The 24,973-nt window shown below is 38.1% G+C and overlaps 4 protein-coding genes across 4 annotated transcripts; 1 reads left to right on the top strand and 3 right to left on the bottom strand.

Annotated features, from left to right (window-relative positions):
* Positions 1-101: 101 nt before the first annotated feature.
* On the bottom strand, positions 102-722 carry LOC122042638. The gene has a single exon (XM_042602858.1). The coding sequence runs from the start codon at positions 720-722 to the stop codon at positions 102-104; it is 621 nt and encodes a 206-aa protein (XP_042458792.1).
* Positions 723-2,071: 1,349 nt separating this feature from the next.
* On the bottom strand, positions 2,072-5,302 carry LOC121981752 (probable LRR receptor-like serine/threonine-protein kinase At4g37250). Its single transcript, XM_042534457.1, has 2 exons — positions 2,983-5,302; positions 2,072-2,876 (listed from the first exon to the last, which is right to left on the bottom strand). Exons 1-2 carry the CDS (start codon positions 4,880-4,882, stop codon positions 2,200-2,202), a joined length of 2,577 nt encoding a protein of 858 aa, XP_042390391.1. The 5' UTR covers positions 4,883-5,302; the 3' UTR covers positions 2,072-2,199.
* A 2,483-nt stretch (positions 5,303-7,785) lies between these two features.
* LOC122042635 (zinc finger MYM-type protein 1-like) lies at positions 7,786-11,895 on the bottom strand. Its single transcript, XM_042602842.1, has 4 exons — positions 11,872-11,895; positions 10,089-10,305; positions 8,475-9,895; positions 7,786-8,331 (listed from the first exon to the last, which is right to left on the bottom strand). The coding sequence occupies exons 1-4, from the start codon at positions 11,893-11,895 to the stop codon at positions 7,786-7,788; spliced, it is 2,208 nt and encodes a 735-aa protein (XP_042458776.1).
* A 4,909-nt stretch (positions 11,896-16,804) lies between these two features.
* Positions 16,805-18,065, top strand: LOC122002775 (RING-H2 finger protein ATL74-like). The gene is made up of 2 exons (XM_042558131.1): positions 16,805-17,624; positions 17,771-18,065. The coding sequence occupies exons 1-2, from the start codon at positions 17,179-17,181 to the stop codon at positions 17,823-17,825; spliced, it is 501 nt and encodes a 166-aa protein (XP_042414065.1). The 5' UTR covers positions 16,805-17,178; the 3' UTR covers positions 17,826-18,065.
* Positions 18,066-24,973: the final 6,908 nt, after the last annotated feature.

The following is a 24,973-nucleotide window of genomic DNA, read 5'->3' as shown; positions in this document are numbered from 1 at the left end:
AGAACAGAAGAGATGAAAGAAGATAGAGTGAGTATTCATTAACCATTTTGATTTCTACAGAAGACAGACTTCTTTTTTCCTCTCTTAATTTGCTATTTCATTCAACTCCAAACTCCCCAAACACTTTCTCCGAGAAAACTCATGAATCTCCTCACTGAGCTCTTGCTCTCATGGCTGTTGTTTTCATTATTCTCCTGTTCTACTTCGTCTTCTGCTTCTTCTTCTTCACTATCATCAACACACCCCTCATCGCCGAATTCACCGACAATATTGTCGCTACACAAATGCCCTCCATCCACTTCCAGGAATCGTTTCGCTTCCGATCCCAAGATCTCCTCCCCCGCCGCCGCCGCCGCTAAGTCGCAGCCTTTCCGCTCCCTTTGCTTCCGGCGGCGCCCGCGACCGCGCTCCCTGCTCTCCAGGCTCTCCTCGACCGCGTCGATGATGCGGTGAATGACGTGCCGGTTCGGCGACGCGTCCCACCGCGCCCAGAAGCTCTTGTAGCACCCGAAGCAGTCGCAGCCCAGCTCCGGGGGATGCGCCCTCCGCCTCCGCTGCTCCCTCCACCTCCCGCCGCCGGACAACAAGTAGGCCAGGACCTCCTGCTCCCCCGCCGTCAGCGTCGCCGCCAGGGCCATCACGGCCGCGGGTAGCGCAGCCAGGTGGCCTTGCGGCGCTGGCGCAGGGTGCACCTTTCCCTTCCCGTTGCCGAGCTTCTTCATCTCCCAGCCGAAGAGTAAAGAAAAAAAAAAAAAATCAGTTTTTGAGGCAAGAAGAAAGGTAAAGATGCCTCCTCTGTAGCGATGATAAGACGTAGAAATGGATATTCGGTGAGGAGATAACTCAAAAGGAGAAGTGACGGAGCAGATTTACTTCCTTTCCTCTGTACCAATAACATTAAAAATCTTCGACTGTTGGTAGTTTTGTTGACTGAGTTAACGGGCTATGCTACTTTTTGGGGGAAGGTGAAAGCAGCAGGAATCAATAATGAAATTGCTGACAATCTACGCTGTCCAATTTGCATTTAGTGAGGGCAATTCCAAGCAACTTTTTTTTTAGAGAACTTTCTGAAATTTAAAAACTGAAGGAAAAAAAATTCAAACCGTATTACATTTGAGATTTTTATTGTAAAAACAGTAAGGAAATTTTAAAATTTCTTTTCTTTTAAAATTGAATAAGATGATGAAAAAATAATAAATAAAAATATATGATTTGACACATATTCATATTTAGATTTTTTTTAAGTACACATATTCATTATCATCATCACTTTTTAGTTTGAGTACGATACAAACAAAAAATAATTAGAAGTTTTGTTAATCGGAGGAAATTTAAACATATGGATTAGCAAAATATATAACTAATTAAGACACGGTCAAAATGTAAATTTCCACCGTTCATTGAATGCCCAAAATAAGGAAGAAAGAAATGCCCCAAATCCAAAAATAACCATTAACCTTGTTGCCAACTTCCCTTTAAATATCATCAACCTCTTCCCTCTCTTCCTCGTCCCTTGCTCGGCAACAAATTAATAATTCCGGTAGCGAACGAAGTTGGCGTCGAGAATGGCCGCCTCCCTCAAAGCGGTGGCCGTCCTCGCTCTGATCATCTGCGTGGCTTTCATGGAATCGAGCGTCGTCCCCGCGGACGCCCGGCCGCTGCCGGTGAGAATGGTCCTCGAGGCAGCGCAGGAGAGCCAAGGGGTGGCATCGTCAGCCGTCATGGCGGCCGAGGCCGCCGCCGCCGATGAAGACGCAGACGAGGGATTCGAGTTCGACCAGGAATTGGTCGTGTTGGGTCATTAATTAAGCAAGTTAATGTTTTATTTGATTCGTGAGGGTGGTGATCGATCTACATTGTAATATTCATTCTGATTAAGTTTTGTGCCTTCTTCCATTCTTGGCGTTTGATTTTGTTTGGCACTACGTATTGAAATTTTCATTGTCTTAAAACACACATTGAAATCTCAACTCAATTTCTTTGCTTTCCTTGGTTAAAGGCATTATGATCATAGAAAGAAAATTAAGAACAATTAGGACGCCTGCAAAAGAGAATGTACAAATGAAAACAGTTGGTAGTAAAGGAAGAAAATCAATAGCACTGTAGGATATCTTTCGAAATGTGTTCAGAGATCGTTAGATGAGAAAATTTTCTTCTGTGAGAGGGCTTTTAGTAAAAAGTTGTCCAAAGACGAAGAGGTCAAGTGGCAGTGGCAGAAGAAGAGCCAGAGTACAAATTTTCAAGCACCTGCACAGCATCCTTCATCGAAGGCCTCCTCTGCGGCGCCGTGGCGCAGCAAGCAAACCCTAGCTTGAAGCACCCTAATAACGCCTCCTCCTTGCCCTCCACCTCGTCTCGTATGGCGGCGTCCGCCATCCTCACCGCCCGGTTCCGTTCCTCCGCGACGAAGCCAGAGTTCAGGCGGCAGAGCTCCAGCTCCGAAAGCACCCGCCCCGCGATCAGCTCCAGCAGCACCCTCCCGAAGGCGTACACGTCCCACTTCACGCTGGCCTTCAGGTTCTTCAGCGACTCCGGCGCCTGGTAGGGTGGAGGAGCGAACCTCGACGCGGAGGACGCGCCGGCGGCGGATGGACTGGCTCCTGCAGACGCCGACAAATCCGGTAAGCTGATCGAGGAGTGCGTGGAGCGTTTGCTCCCGAACTGCCGGGTTGATGGGCCAGCGCCGGCCATCGCTCGATCGAGGCCGAAATCTCCGATCTTGGCTTCCATGTCGGAATCCAGGAGAATGTTGCTTGGTTTGACATTGCCGTGCAAGGTCTTCTTGTCGTGGAGATAGGCGAGCCCCCTCGCCACGCCTCTTGCGATCCGGAGACGCGTTTCCCAGCTCAGATGTAACGCTGACGAGCCGAGCTTCTCTGCAAAAAAAAGGTTTAAGGGCAAGTTAAATTTCGCGTTTGTGCAAAGATTTTTAGGATTTTGATTTCGTATCTTGAAATTCATGGAGAGGGGAAAGTAGCGTACTGTTGCTAAATGTGATGTTGGCGAGGCTGCCATTGGTTGCGTAGTCGTGGATGAGAAGCTTCTCGTCGGAGCCCCAGTAGAATCCCCGGAGACGAAGGAGATTTGGATGTCGAAATTTGGCTATGCTGCGGACCTGCGCATCGAATTCCTTGTACTTGTTGACGAGGCTGCTCTCCCCGATCCGACGCACAGCCAAGGCGGTGCCGTCGGCTAGCACCGCCTTGTAGACGATGCTCGACGCACTTGCCCCGAGAATGAAAGCCGAGGCCTTGAGCAGAGTCTCCATTTCCAGGTTAGTCTCGCCGTCCACAATGACGAGAGTAGCCTCTGCATGTTGCTTCTTCTGCTGCAAGTGGTTGGATTTGCCGTCCTCCCCCTCCGCGCCCTTGCACGCTGCGTCTTCGTCTTCCGCCTCCGTGTCTGGTGACTCCGACGACTCTGATGTCTCCTCGGAGTCGCCTCCGTCGTCGCTTTTCTTCCTCAAACAACATGATAATGACCTGATCACACTGCAATCGCTAGCGTCGGCTGCTTCTGTGGCCGCTGGAGGCCGTTCATTCTTCAACCAGTTGCTTCGACCATCATCCTGCTGCAGTTCATCTTGCTGCTTTTGCCTTTTCCTCTTCTTCACATGGTATACGTGCAAGATTACTGCGGAGATGATCGCAATGCCAACCAAGTCCCCGACCGTGATCAGGATAACCGCCAACGGTCGAAGCGATCCACGGCCGGCCGTGCTCTGGCCGGCAGTATCCGGAGTGGTTCCGTCCGGATTCTTGGGGAATGCTGCAAAGGCGGGGGGAGATTTAGCCGGTTGCAAGGTCACGCTGGAGGTATTGGGAGGAGCGCTGGAGAGAGAGGAAGGGATGGTGCACGGGTTCCTGAGCGGCCTGCCGCAGAGGCTAGGGTTTCCAGCAAAAGCCATCGGTTTCTCAGAGCCGAAAGCTCCGCCGTTTGGTATCACTCCCGTGAGATTGTTGAACGAGAGATCCACCGTGGCATTTACTGGAATTCTCGCCCCCAGCTCCGGAGGGATCGAGCCGGAAAGCCGGTTGTAAGACAGGTTCAAGTAACGGAGCCTCGCCCCGCCGAGTTCCGTCGGCAGGGAGCCGTTGATGAGGTTGGAACTGAGGTCCAAATACTGTAGCCGCTCGTACCCGCCGACAGGAAGCTCTCCGCAGAGGTAGTTGTTGAAGAGCGAGGCGACGGTGAGGTTCGGCAGCCGCGAGAGCTTCGACGGCAACCTACCAGTCAACGCGTTGTCGGAGAGATTGAGCACCTGGAGGCTGCTGCTGAACTCGTCCAAGTCCGGGAGCTCGCCGGAGATGGCGTTGTTGGCCAGCGAAAGCACGCGGAGCTCGGACGCGTTGAAGAGGGCTGGCGGGAGTGTGCCGTTGAGCATGTTACCGGAGAGGTCCAGATGGCGGAGGTGCTGGACTAAGCCGAGCTCTGCGGGGACGGATCCCAAGAGCTGGGAGTTAGGCAGGACCAGGCTGATGACTCTAGAAGCCATGGAAACCTCCGCATTGTGGCGGCCACCGCCACCGCAATTAGCAGGGGGACTCCAATTGAAAGCAGCTGCCTCCGGGAATCCCGTGCAGACGACTCCATTCCAAGAGCAGGGCGTGTCATCGTAGAGGTTCCAGTCGCTGAGCACGGCCATAGGGTCGCTGAGAACGGAGTACTTGAACTCGAGCAACAGCTCTCCATCTCCGTTGAGGCCTAGCGTGCCGCTGATCTGGAGAAGAAAAATTACCAGCAAAGTAACAGATCTAACATTGGAAGCCTCCCATTTGTTTTGGAGCTCGCAACTTTTTGAGCTCATGTTGTTGCTTCCCCGGTGTAAATCATGCCTCGGTGACTGCGTGATCAAGGGGAGAAGCTTCCAACTGTCCAACATTTGTTTGCAGAGAAAGATGAACTCATAAATTTGTAGAAGCAAAGAGATCAGGAAAGGAGGCAAGCAGAACAAATCAATCTCTAGACTGCTACACTTAGAAATGTGTCAAAGAGAGCAATTTTGTATCCAAGAAAAGATCGAAATGGAGAGGAAATAAGGGGGGAAAAAACAAAACTTAGGCTGCTACCGTCACTGAGAGCGACGCCTGCAACATTTATTTGAAGGGGGAAGAAGAACTTCAGAAGGGAAATGGTCGCAATGCATGTGAAGGAAAGCGAGATGGATTATGGGGAAGAGAGGAAAGCAAGTGTGCTGCACCCTCAATATTTTTTAACCTGTAACAGCGTAACGGACGGAGAAGGATGGATAAATTACTTCCAAGAGACAGATGCTGGAAAGGAAGCAAAAGGAATGGCTTGCTTGCCCTTGTTCGTTCTATTCGTCGGTCAACTTGACTTAGGGCTGGCTTACCGAACGAACGAACGAACGAACGGGCTAAAACGTACCGTAAAGTGTCACTGGGAGGGGAATCTCGCTGATCGAAAGTGGACATGGAGGAGAGATTCGCCAATGAGCCAGTGAAGATGGAGCCAAGAACAGAGAAAATGGGAGGGAGGAGGGTTACGAAATAGAAAAATAATATGCACAGACAAAGGATCGCAGGGAAATATGCAAGGATAAACAGATAATATGATTAAATATGTTTTCCTGTGTATATCAGCACTCTATGGAATATTAGTTCGATCTTCCTCTTGAAATTTGAATATAAAAACGGTGTTTGAATTGTTCTTTAGGTAGCAATCCGCTCGTTAAGTAGAAAATAAATGAAAGACAGAAGGAGATTTTTTTTCCCTTTGAAATTTCATGCAAAAGTAAAAGTGAGATTCGAACTCTCCTTTTCGTTTTCATTTATTTCTTTTAATCTTTTTCTCACTCACCTTTTTACTGTTTTAGTGTAGGATTTCACTCCGTCAGCATACGATGTTATGATATCATCATCATTATGGTTTAAATATACCGTAACCTAACAATTTCTTTTTTAAATGAACGGAAAGTGATACTAAAGATTTGGAGTGCTGTCGCACACCTGCCCTTTTGTACTGATCATAAGTATAATTTTATGGATGCTATGATTGAACAAATTCCATAGCTTTGATTTAATCACGTTTAATCTTTATTGCACGCTTCATTCCACACATTCTCCATAGGTTCAATTTGTCTTCCATGGGGGGTCTCTTGCTAGTCAAGGACTAACTCATTCTACTTGTTCTCTCTTTGGAGCTTATGAATGGGTGTGTTTCATATTATATCTTGTGCTTGTAGTCTTTAAGTGGCAAAAGATGATATCGCTCGCTCCAGCGTTTTCGTCGTACCACGCCTAAGGTCTTCACGAGGGAGATAAATCACGGTAGCTGGAGAAGTTAGTGCGCAGTGGAAAGAGGTGCACAGGGACCAGGAAATTATGCCCTGACTATCTCACGATTCAAACTCATGTTCTCAAATAACAAATTTCTATGTACTAACCGCTCCAGATAACCTTGTGGGACATTATGCTTGTAGCCTTTAAGCCCCTTGAAGGAGGGAAGAAGCTTCAAGGAAGAAGATAAAAGAAGATCAACATCAAGCAACATAGTGATCGTCAAAGTTGGCGTCATGTTGGCAGTAGACATGTGGCAAGGCTAGGCTAAACTTAGTTTTTAAAATTCCACTTCGGGTGCAGTGTTGGTTCATCTTACTGCTTTCAAAAAAACAATAGCCAAAATTTTGTTGAATAAAAATAAAATGAAAGTGCTCAGGTCGATCACGTGCCTTCCAACTGAAAAGTTAATAAATGATTAAATGTGTAGTGATGTCACGTATATTCTTTCTTTGTCGATCATGTTCACAACGAGCATCGTTCCAAGAGAATGCGACAGCTACTTTTACACATTGCTTTCTATCTTTTTCAATTTCATTTTCAATTTACTTTATTTTTTATTTTTACTCTATCAGATAAAAAAAAAACCCAAGCTTCTAGCCAGAGTCATATTTAGGGGGAAATGAAAATCCTGAAGTTACATGTGTAAAATGACTGTATTTTTCCAGCTTACATTGGCATTGATGTGACCATAAGCAAAGGGGTAAATGAATCCAGTCGTGTATAAATTATTCGAAATTCGATTCAATAAATTCAAATTTCATAATATTTGACTCATTAGTTCATAAATATACTCATTAAGTTTATGAATTAATTTATAAATAAAAATAATAATTTTAATATTAAATTTATAGATTCACACTCTATGTATGAAACAAATATATTAAATTTATTTATTAGAATAAAATTATAAATTTTAATAAGAATATTATTATTTTCTTTAAATATATAATTTAATTTTTAATAAATATTTAAATTTTTATTTGATATTTATTAATCTAAACGCTCGTTTAAACTCGATAAAAGTTGAATAAGCTCGTGAACCATGAATATATTCGTTAAATAAAACTCGAGCTCGGTTCGATTATAAACAAACCAAACTCAAATATTCAAGAGTTCGGCTCGGCTCAACTCGATTACACCCCTAGCGATAAGAAGGAGTCCACCTGGTACATGTCAACTGTTATGTTGGAGGTCAAAGTTAAGGATATCAATGTCAGAACTTAAAAGAGCGGAAGGTGGTTGCATTGGGCGACTGAATGAACCAGTGTCCGATCGGTAGGAGATTCGTCCGAGCGCAGTGGCGGATCTAGGAATTCAATCATGGAGGGGCGACCGCAATCTGAGCGCGGCGAATTTTTTTTGAACAGTTAATAACTTCTATGTAATTAAAAAATATTTTTTAAATAACTTGCATACAAGAGAAAAAGGTACAATATTATGAAAAGAAACTCGTACAATAATATTAAAATATTAAAGTAGTCTACTAACGAATACGTGATAATTGCATTCTTCGAGACTCCATGTTCTGAAAACGCTGTAAAATTGGCTCATTGTCGACAGTATTAAAAACATCTTTCTCGATATAGACTACTAAACTATCATTCATCCATTCATCTCCAATTCTGTTTCGCAAATCTATTTTGACAATATTCATTGTCGAAAACACTCTTTCAACGGTTGCAGTAGCAACGGGAAGAAGTAAGACTAGCTCCATCATCCGATAAACCAAAGGAAATACACGGTTCTTCATTGTTTCAATCATTTTTTTTGCAAGAGCTCCCAAATTTGAAATGCCTTCAAATCGTTCATCTGATTTGATGTCATCAATATATGTTTCAAGCTCTTGTTCAACCAACATACGCTCATTCCAAGAAAAATCATCCTCATAAAAATGAGCTAGACGCACTAACTTCTGTACATTAAATCTAAAGAACGAGTTCCTAGGATCAAGGCATGACATATAAATCAACAAATATGTAGTTGTTTCAGAGAAATGACTATCCATCTCCTGTAGAATAATATCGATAACCTACAATTTAAAAATCAAACAACAAAAGTAAAAATTAATAAATATGTTACTGTTTAAAAGAATTTAATTGACGGTAAACAAAAAAAGAATTATGAAATTACCTCACAAAAGATTTCAACATGGTAGTAGTGATAAAAATTAACATTTTTTTCATCTCTCTTCAAACGGCTACGGCTGTTGATGTTATCTGTCATATTAATCATTTCAATGGAATGAGTGTTACAAAACTTCTTCACATCCTCAAGTAAAATATCCCATCCAGAATCTCTCAACTTTTGCAATTTGCATTTTACATTATTGATCAAACGCATCGCATTCACAATATTTTGATCTTTCTCTTGTAGAACGGTTGACAAATGATTTGTGATTGCCAATATACGTTTCATCAATAATAGAATAAACACAAATTCATATCTCTCCATTCTTTCAACTAAAGTTCTATTTAAACCCTTAGAAGAACGATCATCATCATCAATCAAATTTTGAAGAACCTCTATAACAGATGGCCACATTTGTTCAATACGATATAAAGTTGAATGATGAGACCCCCATCGTGTATCTCCAGGTCTAGCTAGACTAGTTTCTTGGTTTAGTTCTCTACCAGAACTAATCTCTCCTCTTTCAAGAAGTTTAACTTTTCTGTCATGTTCAAGTTGTCGAAGTTTGTCGGCCCTTTTGCAAGATGATGCAGATGTGTTCACAATTGGACCAACAATCCACATGAAATCACAAACATATTGATTTACTTGAGCAACAGCTACAACCACTAGCTGGAGTTGATGAGCAAAACAATGAACATACAATGCATACGGATTTTCTATCATTATCAGTGACTTTAAGCCATTAAATTCTCCAGACATATTTGAAGCACCATCATATCCTTGACCCCTCAATCTCGCCACTGGCAAACCATACTTAGCAAATAAAGAGTCAATTGCCTCTTTCAAGCAAGCAGCTGTAGTTGTTGCAACATGAACTACAACCATAAATCGTTCAATCACCTCTCCATGTTTGTTCACATATCTAATAACAACTGTCATTTGCTCTTTCACTGAACAGTCACGAGCCTCATCAAGTAGTAAAGTGAACCACCTATCTCCAAGATCAGCTAGAATAGCATTTGTGGTCTCAACTGCACAAGCATTCACCAATTGCTTTTGAATTTTTGGGGCAATCATTTGATTATTTCCTGGTGCATTCATTCCAACAACTGCCACAACTTCTGGACACTCTGAGCTATACCATTTGAGCAATTCTAAAAAATTTCCTCTATTGGATGATGTGGAAGACTTATCATGTCCCCGAAAAGGCAATCCTTGTAACAACAAAAATCGAATTACTTTTAAAATGGAAGTCAAGAGTTTGCGATAAGCAACTTCAAGCTCATGTTTCCCCGATGAAAGTGAATACTCCACACTTTGTCTTTGATTCTTGAAACCCTCAAACTGTATTCTTGCCTCATTGTGCGCACTACCAGCTCCACCTACATGCTCATTGAATTTTTCAATTGCTTTTTTCCAATTTATGAAACCAGATCTCGTAAACACATCATCTCCTCCAAACCCTATATTACTAGGTCTAAAAAGATAACACCAGAAACAAAAGGCTGCATCCTTTGAAACACTATACTCCAACCAATCACGGTTTTTAAACCAAACCTCTCTGAAATATCTATTGTCTTTACCCATTTTTTTTTCTTGGAAAATTATGGCCTCGAGGTTGACAAGGGCCCATAACAACATATTCTTTTCGAATACGATCTCTAGCACCAACATCATACTCTTCAATCAATTTTCGTAAACCATGATCAGCAACAATTTCTACTTCACTACTCAGATTTTCAATATTTTCAAATAAAATTTGCGGAGGAGGAGGAGATGGTGGTGGTTGTGGTGCAGGAGTAGACTCTTCATTCGGAACACTAGACGATTCAATTGAACTCCTAGGCCTCTTTGCAAAATATTTCAACATTTTCTACAAATTATAATGTATGGGAAAAAATTATCAACATAATGTAATGTGAACAATTTAACAATAACACAATTAAATTATTTAACATCATTCATCGACACAATTCTTTTAAAAAATAAAATTAATTTAGCATAAATTATCAATATTCATAAATTACAATTAACTAACAGCTAATAAAAAAACTAATTACATATTCAGAGTTTATAAAAAACTAAATTACAAATTATCCAACCATTAAATATATAAAATCTAAATTTTTAATTATCCAACAATCAAATATAAAAAGCAACTAAACACTTAGACAATTAAAATTTTAAATTAGTACTTGTATCATACATTGTAATCAAGAAATAATCAAACAATTATTAAAGAAATAAAATAAAATAAAATCTACTTACTTGAAGGGCGAAGGCTGAACTTCGCCGCTTTGGTCGGCACTCGGAAGAGACTAGAGAGGGAAAAACAGCCTTTGGGCGCAGGACTTTACGGATTCGTTGCTTTGGTCGGCGCTTGGGAGAGAGAGAGAGAGAGAGAAGAACGAAAGGCAAGTCGGCAAGATGCCAAGATCACAAGGGTAAAGCAGTAAAGGTTTTGTGAGCGGCGTCGCGGCAGAAACAAAAAAACTCGAGCAGAGATAAATAAAAAATCTAAAAAATAAACCTTTATATAATTATATATGGAATGAAAACGTGTCAAACAAAAAATCGAGGAGAGATAAATAAAAATATAAAAAACTAAACCTTTATATAATTATATATGGAATGAAAACGCGTCAATGTGGACACGCGGCTGTATCAAAGGGGGCACGTGGTTCACAATTAACAAAATGCACTATTCTTCGTCTCTTCGTTTTCTCCGATATCGTTCTGTTTTTTTCTCTTGCTGCGACTGCGATTTTTTCTTCGTCACTGTGAAGAGTTTTTTACCGTCGCGCCCCGATTTTTTTTTTTTTGTTTCGCCAGCAAGAGGGGGCGACCGCCGACGCGCCCCCCGGTACATCCACCCTTGTCCGAGCGGATCACCCGTCCGGCTCAAGGTAAGGCGATGGCATCTCTCGACACCGAGCGTTCTAGGAAACATTGAGGCACCGGGTATGGAAGAGCTTGTTCGATCTAATGACAATAATAGAAATAATCTCTAATTGATTTCAATCAATTGAGATTTATTATATTTGGCACACAATCAAGATCGACATGAATCAAATAGTGAAAATAATATTTCCAAGTCTATTATATTACTATGTTTATAATTATATATTATGATTGTATGCCTTATTTAATCTTTCCATTATTATTTTGGACAATTTATATAAATAAACCTATTGACTTTAGTAATAAGATGATAAAAAAGCTTTATATTATTTCTTTCCTCTACTTAATGATTTTTACATGGTATCAAAGTCATGATCCCTTCCTTTTCTTTATCTTCCCTCAAAATTTAGATTCTTAATTCTTAAATTCCTATTCCAGCACCTCAATTCCAGCGCCAGATTTCTACAGCATTAGTCAGCAACAACGTGAACATCTTGGAGCACAACAACAACTTGGAGCAACCCAAAGATCAACTTACTCCATCAACATCTTGCAGTCTCATCGCCAATGCCCTTTCTTACCAGTATTGTACGACAACCTCAGGAACTTCGACAACTACAGTAATAATTTTTTTCCCTCTACTAGTACGATTTTCTACTTTGTGTTTTTATTTTTTTTCTCCTCCTCCTCCGCTTGGTAAAAAAAATCGAGAAAAAAAACAGAAAAAACCGAGAGAGAGAAAAAAAAAAGCAAAGGAAAAAAAAGAGCAATAAAAAACGAAGAAAAAAAAGCAGAAAAAAAATGTGGAGAAAAAATCGAGAGAAAAAAAAGGAAAAAAAAAATGTCTTCTCTCGAGTCCATTGAAATCTTTTTATCATCACAAAATATCTCTTTTTCAATTCCTATAGTTCCTTCTTTCTCTGTTAAACTTGATCATGATAATTATTTACTATGTAAATTACAATTTCTTCCTTTATTTTGTGTTCATGATTTACTTGGTCATGTTGATGATAGTTTATCCTCACCTCAAAAAGATGATTCATCCTCTACTATTTGGTTTAAGAAGAATCAACTTGTCTTGACTTGGTAAATTTCATCAATTACTGAGTCTATACTTCCTATGCTCGTTGGGCTCAACACTTCGTGCCAGGTTTGGGAAGCTCTTGATCATTCTTTTGCATCTCACTCTCAAGCACGAAGCCATGCTTTTGCATCTCACTCTCAAGCTCGTTGGCCCCCTAGATCATTCTTTTGCCCTACAATATACCACAATTACATGACCCGAAATCTAATTTCCTGACTTTCAAAAAAGCAACCTACAGTCTCTCGCTCGAGTACTGAAGCTGAATATAAAGCTATCGCTAACGCAACGTTAGAAATTATTTGGCTACAATATCTTCTTTCAGAATTACATTTTTTCCCAACTGCTACGCCTAAAATATGGTGTGATAATATTGGAGCAATTTATCTTACAGCAAGTTCTATTTTTCATGCTCATACCAAGCATGTAGAGATTGATTTTCATTTTGTTCGCGAGCGTGTGACAACTCAACAACTTTCAGTTTCTTATATCTCTACGGAAGATCAAATTGCTGATATATTTACTAAACCATTATCTAGACAACGTTTCGCCAAGTTAGCATTCAAACTCAACATTCAGGCACTCCGTTGAGTTTGTCGGAGGGTAATGACAATAATGGAAATAATCCCTAATTGATTTCAATCATTTGAGATTTATTATATTTGACACACAATCAAATAGTAAAAATAATATTTTCAAGCCTATTCTATTAATATGTTTATAATTATTATGATTGTATGCCTTATTTAATCTTTTCATTATTATTTGGACAATTTGTATAAATAAGCCTATTGGCTTTAGTAATAAGATGATCAAAAAGTTTTATATTATTTCTTTGCTTTACTTATTGATTTCTACACGATCAAGAGGAACAAATCATCGCTCGAAATCATCACACAGAAGAGTAGCCGAAGCCGACCGAGCGGAGGAGTCCTGGTGTCGAGCGGCTGACCCGTTCGGACAAGCAATAGGGCAGGCAGACTGTGCACATTGGAACGTGGGGGACGTGACCACGAACATGCTAGAGAATGTGGCTACGTACATATCGGAGAACGTGGCCACACTTCGAGAAACAATTTTATTGTTTCACTTCTTCTTCACATTCTGATGACTGACTTGAGCGTCAGAAGGCCAATGTCGGGACCCCTTTCCTGATTCGGCACTGACGTCATTTATTTTGTAGAGCGAAATGGAGTCCATATTTAGTCAGTGAGTTCGCCACATCTCAACTTTTCATTCGTACGCTTTCGGACATGATAAGGCATGATCTTTGCTCTGATATATCCATGCAAATACGAAGAAGAAGAGGAGGAGGAGGAGGAGGAGGCATCTTAAACAGCAGTGGTCCTGACAAACACTAGAGAAATACCTACAGATCGATGGACTTTCTGCTTGCGATCTCAATGAGTTGCTTGCCACTGAATTCCTGTGTTTGTCCATTGCAGATTTGGCAATTTTAGGACTTGTTTCAGTGGACCTGTTCCTGTTCTTCGGGAATCCTTCCACATCTCGTGATCAGAGTCCAATGATGTATTGATCAGGCATTAGGCAGGTCTTTTTCAAGGACATGAAGATTCAATTGCAGTACAGAAAAGTAAAATATGAATGGAAAAAAAAGAAGAAGAAATAATTGTTGTCACCATTCTAGCCGTAGGAACCCTAATCCAAGTAATTAAAATCAAAGATTATTATGAATGATTAAGTCAAAATAAGCGTATGAGCAAACTCGGGGAGGAGTCGAAAAGGATCGGCCAAAATATTTATTTGTATTTGATAGAAATGATTATTTTCTTAGTTATATAATAGTTAATCAAAGGATAATAAATATAATAAGAAATTTAATCTTCTATTTTATCAATATATTTTTTTATAAAAAAAATTATTTGTTACTTAGACAGCTAATTGCAATTATTTAATTAAAAATAAATTATTTTTGTATGAATTCAACGTTATATCTATTTTTTATTTTTATAGACATAATTAATTTTTATTATTAAATGTTTTTTATAAATTTAAAATTTACCATGTTTTTATGTGTGTAATTATTTTGTATTTTACTAAATTAAAAATGTATTATAATATAATTTTTTTTTAATGAATCAGATTATGTAAATAACTTATTTTACTATTATATCAATCTCATAAGGGTAATTAAAAAATAATTTAGGTTTAGACTTTAGAATAACATTTTGATTAAAAAAATCCCTTTTAATGATTCTTAAAAACTAAATTTTAATAGTAAATTACTTTTCCCACCTCGTTCTGGCAGCACACCCCCTTCTCTCTCCCCTGTTAAATGACTTTTTTGCCCCTCCTTTAAAATAACAAGTTATTTTATTTTTTTCCAATTTTATTTACTTTCTTTAGTTTTATTTTTTTCAATTTTATTTACTTCCTTAGTTTTATTTTTTTAAAATAAATTTTGTTTATTATTTTTTTCATCAATTTTTTTTTATTTTTTATCCATATTTTACTTTCAAATTTTTTATAAGTAATAACTTCTAAAATCTATTATTTTAAAAAACAAAGATTATAAGATATCGAATCCTCTATCTAAATATCACCTTTCCCCATATCCTACTCATTGCCCCAGTCCATCGTCGGTGGCACCACCGGCGGCCTTCGGCCGCCGCCCCGATTAAAACTATATTCTAGGGGGAAGGTGAATACGGTCGCCATCGACGCGATCAATCCCGAAATTCAGCCAGATTTGAATAGACTTTTCTTCGTCGACGATATGAGTCTCTACTTAAATTCGGCCGAATTTCGACGTCGATCGCCCTGATAGCAATCCCGGGTTCATCTTTCCCTAGGGTATAGTTCTGGTCGGGGCGACGACCAGAGGCCGCTGGTAGTGGGCTTGAGGCGACGAGTAGGATAGGTGGACAGAGTAAATTGGGGACAAAATATCCAATCTTATATTACGAATATAAAAAAAGCATGACTTTTTTGTCGAAAAAATACTTAAAAAAATGATATAAAGGTAAATAATATGATGAGACTGGGAAGGGAGTGTGTACGAAAATCTACGATTAAAAAATAAATAAAAGATTATAAATATATAATAAAAAATTAAAAAGAATTAAAATTATAAAAAAAACTGATTAAAAAAACAAAAATCAATAAAATAAAACAAAACAAAATAAAACGTGGAGGTGGAAAAAACACTACCACTCAACATATATTAATTTATAATTTTTATTTTGATCCATATTTTTATACTATTTAAATTTTTACAAATAATAACTCTTAAAATCTAAGATAAAAATAAAGAAAGGTTAAAATAAATAATAAAAAAATTATTCAAAAAATAAAACTGATAAAAAATAAAATTAGTTAAAAAACAAAACTTAAAAAAATTAAAATAAAAAAAACGTGAATGAGGAATAAAGAAAAGGATAGTAGGGTAAATATCATTGAATTTTATGATGGGCCCGGGGAGGGGAGGGTGTCAGCGGGGTGGGAAAAGCAGTTCTCTTTTAATATAAATTTTATTAAATATAGATAAACACTTGGTAAATAAATTTAGTATTTACATTATTTTTTGACATTAAATCATGTAAAATGCTAATTTATCCGCAAGCTACATTTGTATATTATATTAAAAACACCGATTATGATATCATAAAATATAAAATAATATGAAAATAAAAATTTCGAGCACAATTAAAAAAACCTATTGAGTTTAAATGACTATAGGGTTTAAAACTCAAGTTTTCCTTTTGATCATTTATCAAAAATCAATAAAATTGAACGGTAAAAATAGCGTTAGTCTAACTTTTTAATTAGTTTGCGATTGCACAATTTAAACATTTAAACATTTTATATGAATTTAGGAGTAATTAAAATTGTAACAAAACAATAGTTAATTAGTCCCTCTACTTTATAACCATCCATTATATTTCTAATTCTTTGAATTTATATATTTACCAAATTCCACAACACTAAAAAATAAAGGGGTCAAATCTCAAACTATTTTAATCAAATTTCAACATATTTTCAGAGAGATTGGTAGCGCATGAACATCTAAATTTGCATATACATATAAATGAATACAAAAAGCTTCACAATAAACTTTTAGGTATGTATTTTTTTTTTTTGAACACAATTTCAATGCCAATCTATTGCAAGGTGGTGTGCAATTTTATAAACAACAAAAGTTTATTATGAAACTTAAAGATCAGATTGAGAAAATAAAATAAAGTTGGATGAACCTTCAGAAGTTTCTATCACGGGAAACATGAAAACTTATGCAAGGGATTTTTAGTCCTCTTTTTAATTGGAATTTGGTGAATTCTCTATATAAAAAAATTATGATTTGGTGGAATATCAATGATTATATTATTCTCAGACATTAATTTTTCTTTATTTCTCGACCATCCTTTAATTTCTGGGCTCCCCTGCTTCCTTCCTGCTCATTTAATCCATTCAAATTATGAGATCGAATCCACTCAGAGGCTGAGTGATTTCGCTTGTTATTCCCCGTATTTTGGCGAATAAACCACAAGGATGTCCCTTCAAATGTCCCTACTCTCTTCAGATTCCTTGCAAAATTACTGTTCCCGATAATTTTTGGCAGAGCGATGAGCAAGAACTTCCAAAAGGGCGCATACAAATACAATCGAAAAGTTTCTCTTTTGATGCTCCAGATCGCTTTATTTCATGGAAAAGCTCTCAGATTTCATCCAAATTTGACATTTTGATCGGTATACGAAGGCTTCTCGGTTGCCGGCGGTCAACAGAACCACGGCCGTCGACGGCGGCATGGACGGAAACATGATCATCATCCTCGCGGCTCTGCTCTGTGCGCTGATAATCGCGCTCGGGCTGAACTCCGTGGTGCGGTGCGCGGTACAGTGGGGGCGGCGGTTGGCGTTCGAGATGCCGGAGGAGTCGGCGACGAGGTCGGCGGCAACGTCCGGGCTCAAGAAGCAGGCGCTTCGCCGGCTGCCTGTGGCGGTTTACGGGCCGGGCGCCGGCGTCCTAGCGACGGAGTGTCCGATCTGCTTGGCGGAGTTCGCCGATGGGGAGGAGGTCCGGGTGCTCCCCTGGTGCCACCATGGCTTCCACGTCGGATGCATCGATGAGTGGCTGTCTTCGCACTCGTCCTGCCCCACTTGCCGGCAGTCCTTGCTCGAGGACGGCAGCGGGCCGCCGGCGGCGAACACGGCGAGCCAATTAAACACTGCCTATCGATCAAATTTGTTAATGTAGATGATGGATGCTATTCATTATCACTTATTAGCTTTCTAAGTTGCTCGTTTCATATTTCTACGTCCATTTCATCCAGAATTAAGGTGCTTTATCTTAGCAGATTGCTACTAAGTCAGTTTTCCGCTTCTTTTTCTATGAACAGAAGGGCGAAGCTCGTCCATTTCCGTTGGAGAGCAATTGCGCATTTCTGTCTGTGATGGTATCTTTGGCAAAGGAATCAAGAACTCTCCCTGGTTCCATCAAACTTTCTTTCCTATAAAACAATCGCGTATTCCTTTATCCAATTAACTATTCCTTCTGTTGTTATGGCAATAGATAAATTCTAGGGATTATATAAGAAGGCTCGCTGTCGTGAAAGATGTTTTTTTCCCCTTACCAAATTCATTCTTTCTTCTTGGATAAAATGAACTACTATTGTGTCCTCTGTTTTTTTCCCTAGTCAGTTGTTTTTTAGGATCCAAAAATTATTTCTTTTACATGCTCAATGGATTCATGAATCATGTAGTTCAAATGCTCACCGCGACGTCTACTATTCGAGACGCTATTGCCTTTGCGCAATGATATTCATAGAAAAAATCTCAAGAAAATATTCAGGGATAGATATATTAATTCTTAATATATCATTTCACTTGTTGTGAGTCTCATCATGTTGTGTCAATCTTTAAACATTTCTTTGAGATTCTTTCTCGGTTCATATCATTTTTTATTGCCTTCTTCGTGCCAAATTGCACCCTGATGGTAGGGACTTTGCATGTTCAATTTTGCTCATCTCAATTGGAGGACCCTGCATAGTATTGATCGAGAAGCGATGAGGGTGGACCATCGATAATGTGGCATGCAAATTGACTATCTCTAAGAACTCTAAGAAGAGAAGGAAATTTTCAGTAAACGGGTTAGGGGGGCCTAGTGTAGTTACTTGGAAGAAGAACTTGTACTCAGTTTTGTGGGGAAAAAAAAATCTGATTTTTTTTGTAAAACAAAATCAGATGAATATTCAGGAGATAGCTCACCAGGCGAGGAACTGCGTCGAGGAGAGGGAAGAGTCGCGACGAGAACATGTCGCGGAGAGGGAAGTGTCGCGACGAGGACAACATCGAGGAACAAACCTAACTTCGCGGTGAGGGAAGAGGACAGTGACAAGGAAAAAACCTAACTTCGCGGTGAGGAACGACGCCCACCAACGCGTCGTAGAGAGGGTAGAGTTGTGGCGATGACAACATCGAGGAGAGGGAAGAGCTGCGGTGAGAACACGTTGTGGAGAGGAAAAATTGATTTGGATGGGTGAAGAAAAGAAATATGATAGAAAAAAATGAAGGAAAAGCATGAAGAAGATGTGCTAAATCAGAATGAACAATAATTTTTTTCATTCCTCCTAATTTACCATGGATTGGAGGAAACCATATACTAGTATATGAAATTTACTATTCAGTAAATAATTTCACTCACCAAACATATCAATTGATTCACATACCCTTTTCTTTGATCAACTCCCTCTAACCAAGTAGGCCCTCAATCTTTCCCATCCTTATGCTTATACCGTTTCCATCAATCACTTTGGTTTAGAGAAGGTGTAAGTATCTGTACATAGATACGATCATCTGATAAACCCACGTGCTATATTAATGGCAATAATTGGTTTTTAGGCCGGGAGGCCTCTTGGGGTGCTAGCTAGAAAATGGGCTTCTCAGAGGACTTGTTTATGTATATGACTTAACTAGGTCGTAGATACATCCTCAAAGGGAGTAGTCTAATAAGTCAATATTGACTCTTTTATGGCCCGTCTGATTGGCAAGACAAATTGGGGGAGAAAAGGGGGAGCAGAGCCCCGAGTGCATCAGGTTTGAGCTAGAAGTAGGGCCCTCAGAGAGCTTGTCTGATCGGCAAGGCCGATCGGGGAGAGGGAAACTGAGTCCAAAGTGAACCTAGTCCGTGCTGGGAGTGAGGCCCACGAGGAACATTTCCGATCGGCAGGGCCGATTGGGAGTGAGGGGAGCTAAGTCTTGAGTGAGTCCCATCCGCGTAGGAAGTAGTGCTCATATGGACTATGTCCGACCAGCAAGGCCTATCAGGAGTGAGGAGAGTTGAGTCCCAAATGAACCCGGTTCGCGCTAGATGTGGGGTTCACAGAGAACCTATCCGATCGATAGGACCAATTGGGAGTGTGGAGCCCTATTAAGCTAGTTATTCGGTTTTCTGATCCACAGTGAATTTGGTCACCACCTATATAAGTTTATTGATCTCTTTTCCTTCGGGTCGACCCTTTCCCTACTCACCAGATCATGCATAATATACATTTAGATTGGTTGAGTCTAATTCTAATTCTTCTGTTCTAAAGTAAAGATACCACGGAGGCCGATTCTAACTATTTAGATATTCACGAGGAGTACTCCATTCTCTTTCAGGCCCTAGTATTATTAAGTAACTAAAACAGCAGGACAATTTGTCTAGTGCACTTCCATTATTAGTCTTACAGTTCAATTTTGTGGCTCTGTTTTGAGTTATCTAAAGCAATTATAATTTTCTGTTGCTTTCTGCAAAGAAATTCTTCGCTACGTGTCATGTCGAATATTTATTAAATTGCATTAGAATCATAATATCCTCAATATCTTAAGGTTTTAAAAATAATTAAATGTTCAAGTTGATGGACCTTCAGAAATCTATCTGCGTCAGTAGTTATAACCACCTAGTTAGTACCTTTGCCAGTTAAAAGGAAATCAGTTAAGTATACGGATGCTTTAATGAGATAAACATACCCAAAAAAAAAAAATGGCTTTGATGCACTTGTTTCTGTATTTATTGGTGCAATGTACTTGTTTACGTATGTGTGTATTCCTAGATGCATACGAGGAATCAGGAAACACAGTTACGAACTTGTCTATGCAATGGATTGTAGAGAGATCATATTCACCAGAAATCACCATTTTATAAGCCTGTTCTTGAGGCTTATTAAACTTGGCCCCAGCAATGAGGTGTGTTTTCTAAAGCATGATTATATATTATTGAAGCTTTCTGAGGATTTGTCAAACTTTGCCAATACTTGTTTCCTGTGAGTTGTGACTTCTGTTGTCATTGCGCAATAGTTCTTTGAACAAAAAAAATCAGTTTAGCAGTGTTGTGAAAAGCAAAATAGTTTCACTTGTGATCATCCTCCACGCTCAATATGATTTACTTCTGGCATCATTATTACATGTGGACGTCTCTTGTAGTTCTGTTTCTTTTCAAATGTAGTTGCATACCACATCTATAATGTATAGATAGGTCAGTCTAATCATTTTTTCCCTCTTTTCCAACTGTGGTTATATATATATCAGTTCGGATAGATGCGTTTGTGTGGTTATCTATATATTGTGCATTGGCACACAACATGGCATGTGCTTTTAGCTCTCAGCCCTTGAGAATTTGATCATCGATCGATGGAGGCATGGCTTGCCTACCCTGGAGTGTCGAATTGATGCATTTTGAAAAACATCAAATTGATTTTGTATTTGGTTTGTAGAAGGAGCTGATCTGCTGACTTGCATTAGAAACTGAACTGAATCCCTTCAAACCCATGCAGTCAGATTTTTGTTGGTTTAATATTCATTTGATTCACTTTGCAATCATAACTAAACTCCTATGTTACCGTTCTTTTAGTAGAGTCATTATAGATTATAAAACCAAGGTTGTGTGGTCTGTTAGAATTTATTTTGAAATTAATAAAAACAAGATGGAACAGGAAATTTATATCAAAATCAAACCCGATTAGCTAGTTTATATGAAAACTTAACTGAGTGGAATGAATTATATTTGATTCTGTTGGATTTAATTTGTTGGTTTGAACTGGGTAATGGATACCAAGGATTAGACATAAAAAAACCACTACAACAAAAATGACTATTCGCAGAGCACAAATTCACTTTCCGCAACGTGCATTGCACGTTGCACAGTTAAAAACTATTAAAAGCCCTAGGTTATTGATAGCGTGCATTTGCACGCTGCGGAAAGCACATTCCACAACACGCAACATATACTGTGAAAAACACATTTCGCAATGTGCGTTGTGTGCTACGGATACTCTTTGGAATGTGTTTTCCGCAGCAAGTAAATGCATGCCATAGATATTCTAATCCGCAGCTTATAAATGTACGTTGTTGATGTTCTTATCTATATTTAAAAAAAATTAATTTCATTGACGAAAACAATAAACCAAATTTTTGCAATAAATTTAGTGTAAATTTAAGTTTAATCCACACATAAAACTAATAAAAGTCATTGTTTTCATTATACCAAAATAAAAGATCTGAAGATTTAAAATAAGATACGAAATCTCTAACAAACTAGCTAGTACATATATAACACTGATTAAACTTTCAACCCACATAAATTAGTAGAATATATATCAATCATACAATACTATAAATCGGTTGGCTTCTCTTTCACCCGAGCTTCCACTTTTGGTACTTGTGTATCATTGTTCTTCTCGACAGGAAATACAGGTGAAGTATCCTTACCGGCTATCTCATCTGATGGTACTACATGAGTGTCAGTAGGAGCAGACTTAGAGATAACAATAACTTTGGTCCTAGGAATCATTGTATCACCTTTTTTGGCAATGAACTATCGATCATATAAAAATTCAATGGTATTAAGTTCCATGAGAAAAAAATGAAAAATATAAACAAAGCATAAATAAAAAATAGATCCTCTAACCTTCTGAACAATTCCAGCTTCAGGACTAGCACTACAAAAAAAAATCAATGGATTAGGGACGAAATTTTGGGACAAATAATTTTCGTCCCAAATTGGCAACAAATTTAGCAACAAAAAAAAATTGTCTCAAATTACGAACGAATTTTGCAACCAAATGATTTTGTCCCAGAAATAGCAACAAATAAAATTTTGTCACACATTTCGTTGCAATTTGACAACGGAATTTAATTTTCATTCCAATATATGCGACAAATAAAATATTCGTTGGTGATTTTGCAACGAAAATGATATTCGTTGCAAATTCTGTGACCCAAATCTGGGATGAATCCAAGATTCGTCCCAGATTTAAAAAAATAAACAAAAATTAATCAGAACCCCTAAATATTGACTTAGAGATGTCAGAATTCCATAAAACAAGTTTCTATATATTTCAAATTTTCTCCTAACCATAAATATATCCTCATCCATAATTTTTACCTAATATGTTAAGTGTGGTAATTTTTTAACATGAATTAGGTTATATTCATATTAAAAAATCACCACACTCAATATATTAAGCTAAAATTATAGATGAGGATATACTTATGATCAAGAGAAAATTAGGAACACATAGAAACTTGTTTCATGAAATTCCGACATTTCTAGGCCAATATTTAGAACTTTCGATTGATTTTTCGTTTATTTTCTTATTTTTTGGAATCTGGGATGAATCTTGGATTCGTTGCAGAATCTGGGACGAATCCAGGATTCGACCTAGAAGTAAAAAAATAAATAAAGAAAGAAAAATGAATCGGAGGCCCAAAATATGGACCTACAGATGTCGGTATTTCATGAAACAAGATTCTATGAGTTTCTAATTTTCTCCTGATCATAAATATGTCTTCATCCATAATTTTAACCGAACATATTGAGTGTGGTGATTTTTTAGCATGAATATGACCTAATTCATGTTGAAAAATTACCACACTCAATATGTTAGGTTAAAATTCTGGATGAGGATATTTTTATGATCAGGAGAAAAATATGAACATATAGAAACCTGTTTCATAAAATTCCGACATCTCTAAGTCTATATATAGGGCTTTCGATTGACTATTCTCTTATTTTCTTATTTTTTGAAACCTGGGACGTTCAACATGAATTAGGTCGTATTCATGTTAAAAAATCACCACACTCAATATGCAAGATTAAAATTATGAATGAGGACATATTTACGATCAAGAGAAAATTAGGAACCTATAGAAACTTGTTTTATGAAATTCTGACATCTCTAGGTCCAGATTTAGGACTACCGATTGATTTCCATTTTATTTTCTTATTTTTTGAAATCTGGGACGAATCTTGGATTCGTCACAGATTTGGAGATGAATCAACAGATTCATCGCTAAATCTAGGATGAATCTAGGGATTCGTCATAAAATCTAGGACTAATCCAGGATTCGTCCCAGAAGTAAAAAAAAATAAATAAATAAAGAAAAAAAATTGGAGGCCCAAAATATAGACCTAGAGATGTTAGAATTTCATGAAACAAGTTTCTTTGGATTCCTAATTTTTTCCTGATCATAAATATGTGCTCATCTATAATTTTAACCTAACATAGTGAGTGTGGTGATTTTTTTAACATGAATATGACCTAATTAATGTTAAAAAATTACCACACTCAATATGTTAGGTTAAAATTATGGATGTGGGCATATTTATGATCAGAAGAAAATAAAAAATCCGTAAAAACTTGTTTCATGAAATTTCGACATCTCTAGGTCTATATTTAGGGCTTTCGATTGATTTTTTCTTTAATTTTCTTATTTTTTGAAATCTGGGACGAATATTGGATCCATCCCAGATTTGGCAACGAATCCATGGATTCGTCCTAGATTTGGGGACAAATCCTTGGATTCATCCTAGATTTAAAAAAAAAAGAAAATAAAAGAAAAATCAATTAGAAGCCCTAAATATAGACTTAGAGATGTCAGAATTTAATGAAATTTTTTTTTACAGTTTTTTAATTTTCTCCTGATCATAAATATGCCCTCATCCAAAATTTTAACCTAATATATTGATTGTGGTAATTTTTTTTAACATGAATTAGATCATATTCATGTTAAAAAATCACCACACTCAATATGTTAGGTTAAAATAATGAATGAGTATATATTTATGACCAGGAAAAAATTAGGAACCTATAAAAACTTATTTCATAAAATTTTGACATCTCTAAGTCCAGATTTAGGGCTACTAATTAATTTTTATTTTATTTTCTTATTTTTTTGAAATCTAGGATGAATCCACAGATTGGTCCCCAAATCTGAGATAAATCTAGGGATTCATCCCAAAATCTGGGATGAATCCAGGATTCATCCCAAAATCTGGGATGAATCCAGGATTCATCACAGAAGTAAAAAAATAAATAAAAAAAGAAAAATGAATCAGAGGCCCTAAATATGCACCTAGAGATGTCAGAATTTCATGAAACAAGTTTCTATGAGTTCTTAATTTTATATTGATCATAAATAAGTGTTCATCTTTAATTTTAACCTAACATATTGAGTGTGGTGATTTTTTAACATGAATATGATCTAATTCATGTTAAAAAATTACCACAGTCAATATATTAGGTTAAAATTCTGGATGAGGACATATTTATGATCAGGAGAAA

This window comes from Zingiber officinale, chromosome 1B (assembly GCF_018446385.1).
Source record: "Zingiber officinale cultivar Zhangliang chromosome 1B, Zo_v1.1, whole genome shotgun sequence".
Taxonomy (NCBI): domain Eukaryota; kingdom Viridiplantae; phylum Streptophyta; class Magnoliopsida; order Zingiberales; family Zingiberaceae; genus Zingiber; species Zingiber officinale.
Note: the sequence above shows the minus strand (reverse complement) of the source record. Positions and strands in the feature narration are given on the sequence as shown.

What these genes read in the sequence shown, in the direction of transcription:
- LOC122042638 (XM_042602858.1), bottom strand. Translation starts at nt 722, where the DNA reads ATGAAGAAGCTCGGCAACGGGAAGGGAAAGGTGCACCCTGCGCCAGCG.
- LOC121981752 (XM_042534457.1), bottom strand. Translation starts at nt 4,882, where the DNA reads ATGTTGGACAGTTGGAAGCTTCTCCCCTTGATCACGCAGTCACCGAGG. An exon ending in CAACATCACATTTAGCAACA is followed by an intron (nt 2,877 to 2,982) that starts GTACGCTACTTT and finishes TTTTTTTTGCAG; the next exon opens with AGAAGCTCGGCTCGTCAGCG.
- LOC122042635 (XM_042602842.1), bottom strand. Translation starts at nt 11,895, where the DNA reads ATGAGACTGCAAGATGTTGATGGA. An exon ending in GACTGCAAGATGTTGATGGA is followed by an intron (nt 10,306 to 11,871) that starts GTAAGTTGATCT and finishes TATAATTTGTAG; the next exon opens with AAAATGTTGAAATATTTTGC. An exon ending in TGAAGAGAGATGAAAAAAAT is followed by an intron (nt 8,332 to 8,474) that starts GTTAATTTTTAT and finishes TTTAAATTGTAG; the next exon opens with GTTATCGATATTATTCTACA.
- LOC122002775 (XM_042558131.1), top strand. Translation starts at nt 17,179, where the DNA reads ATGGACGGAAACATGATCATCATCCTCGCGGCTCTGCTCTGTGCGCTG. An exon ending in TATCGATCAAATTTGTTAAT is followed by an intron (nt 17,625 to 17,770) that starts GTAGATGATGGA and finishes TTCTATGAACAG; the next exon opens with AAGGGCGAAGCTCGTCCATT.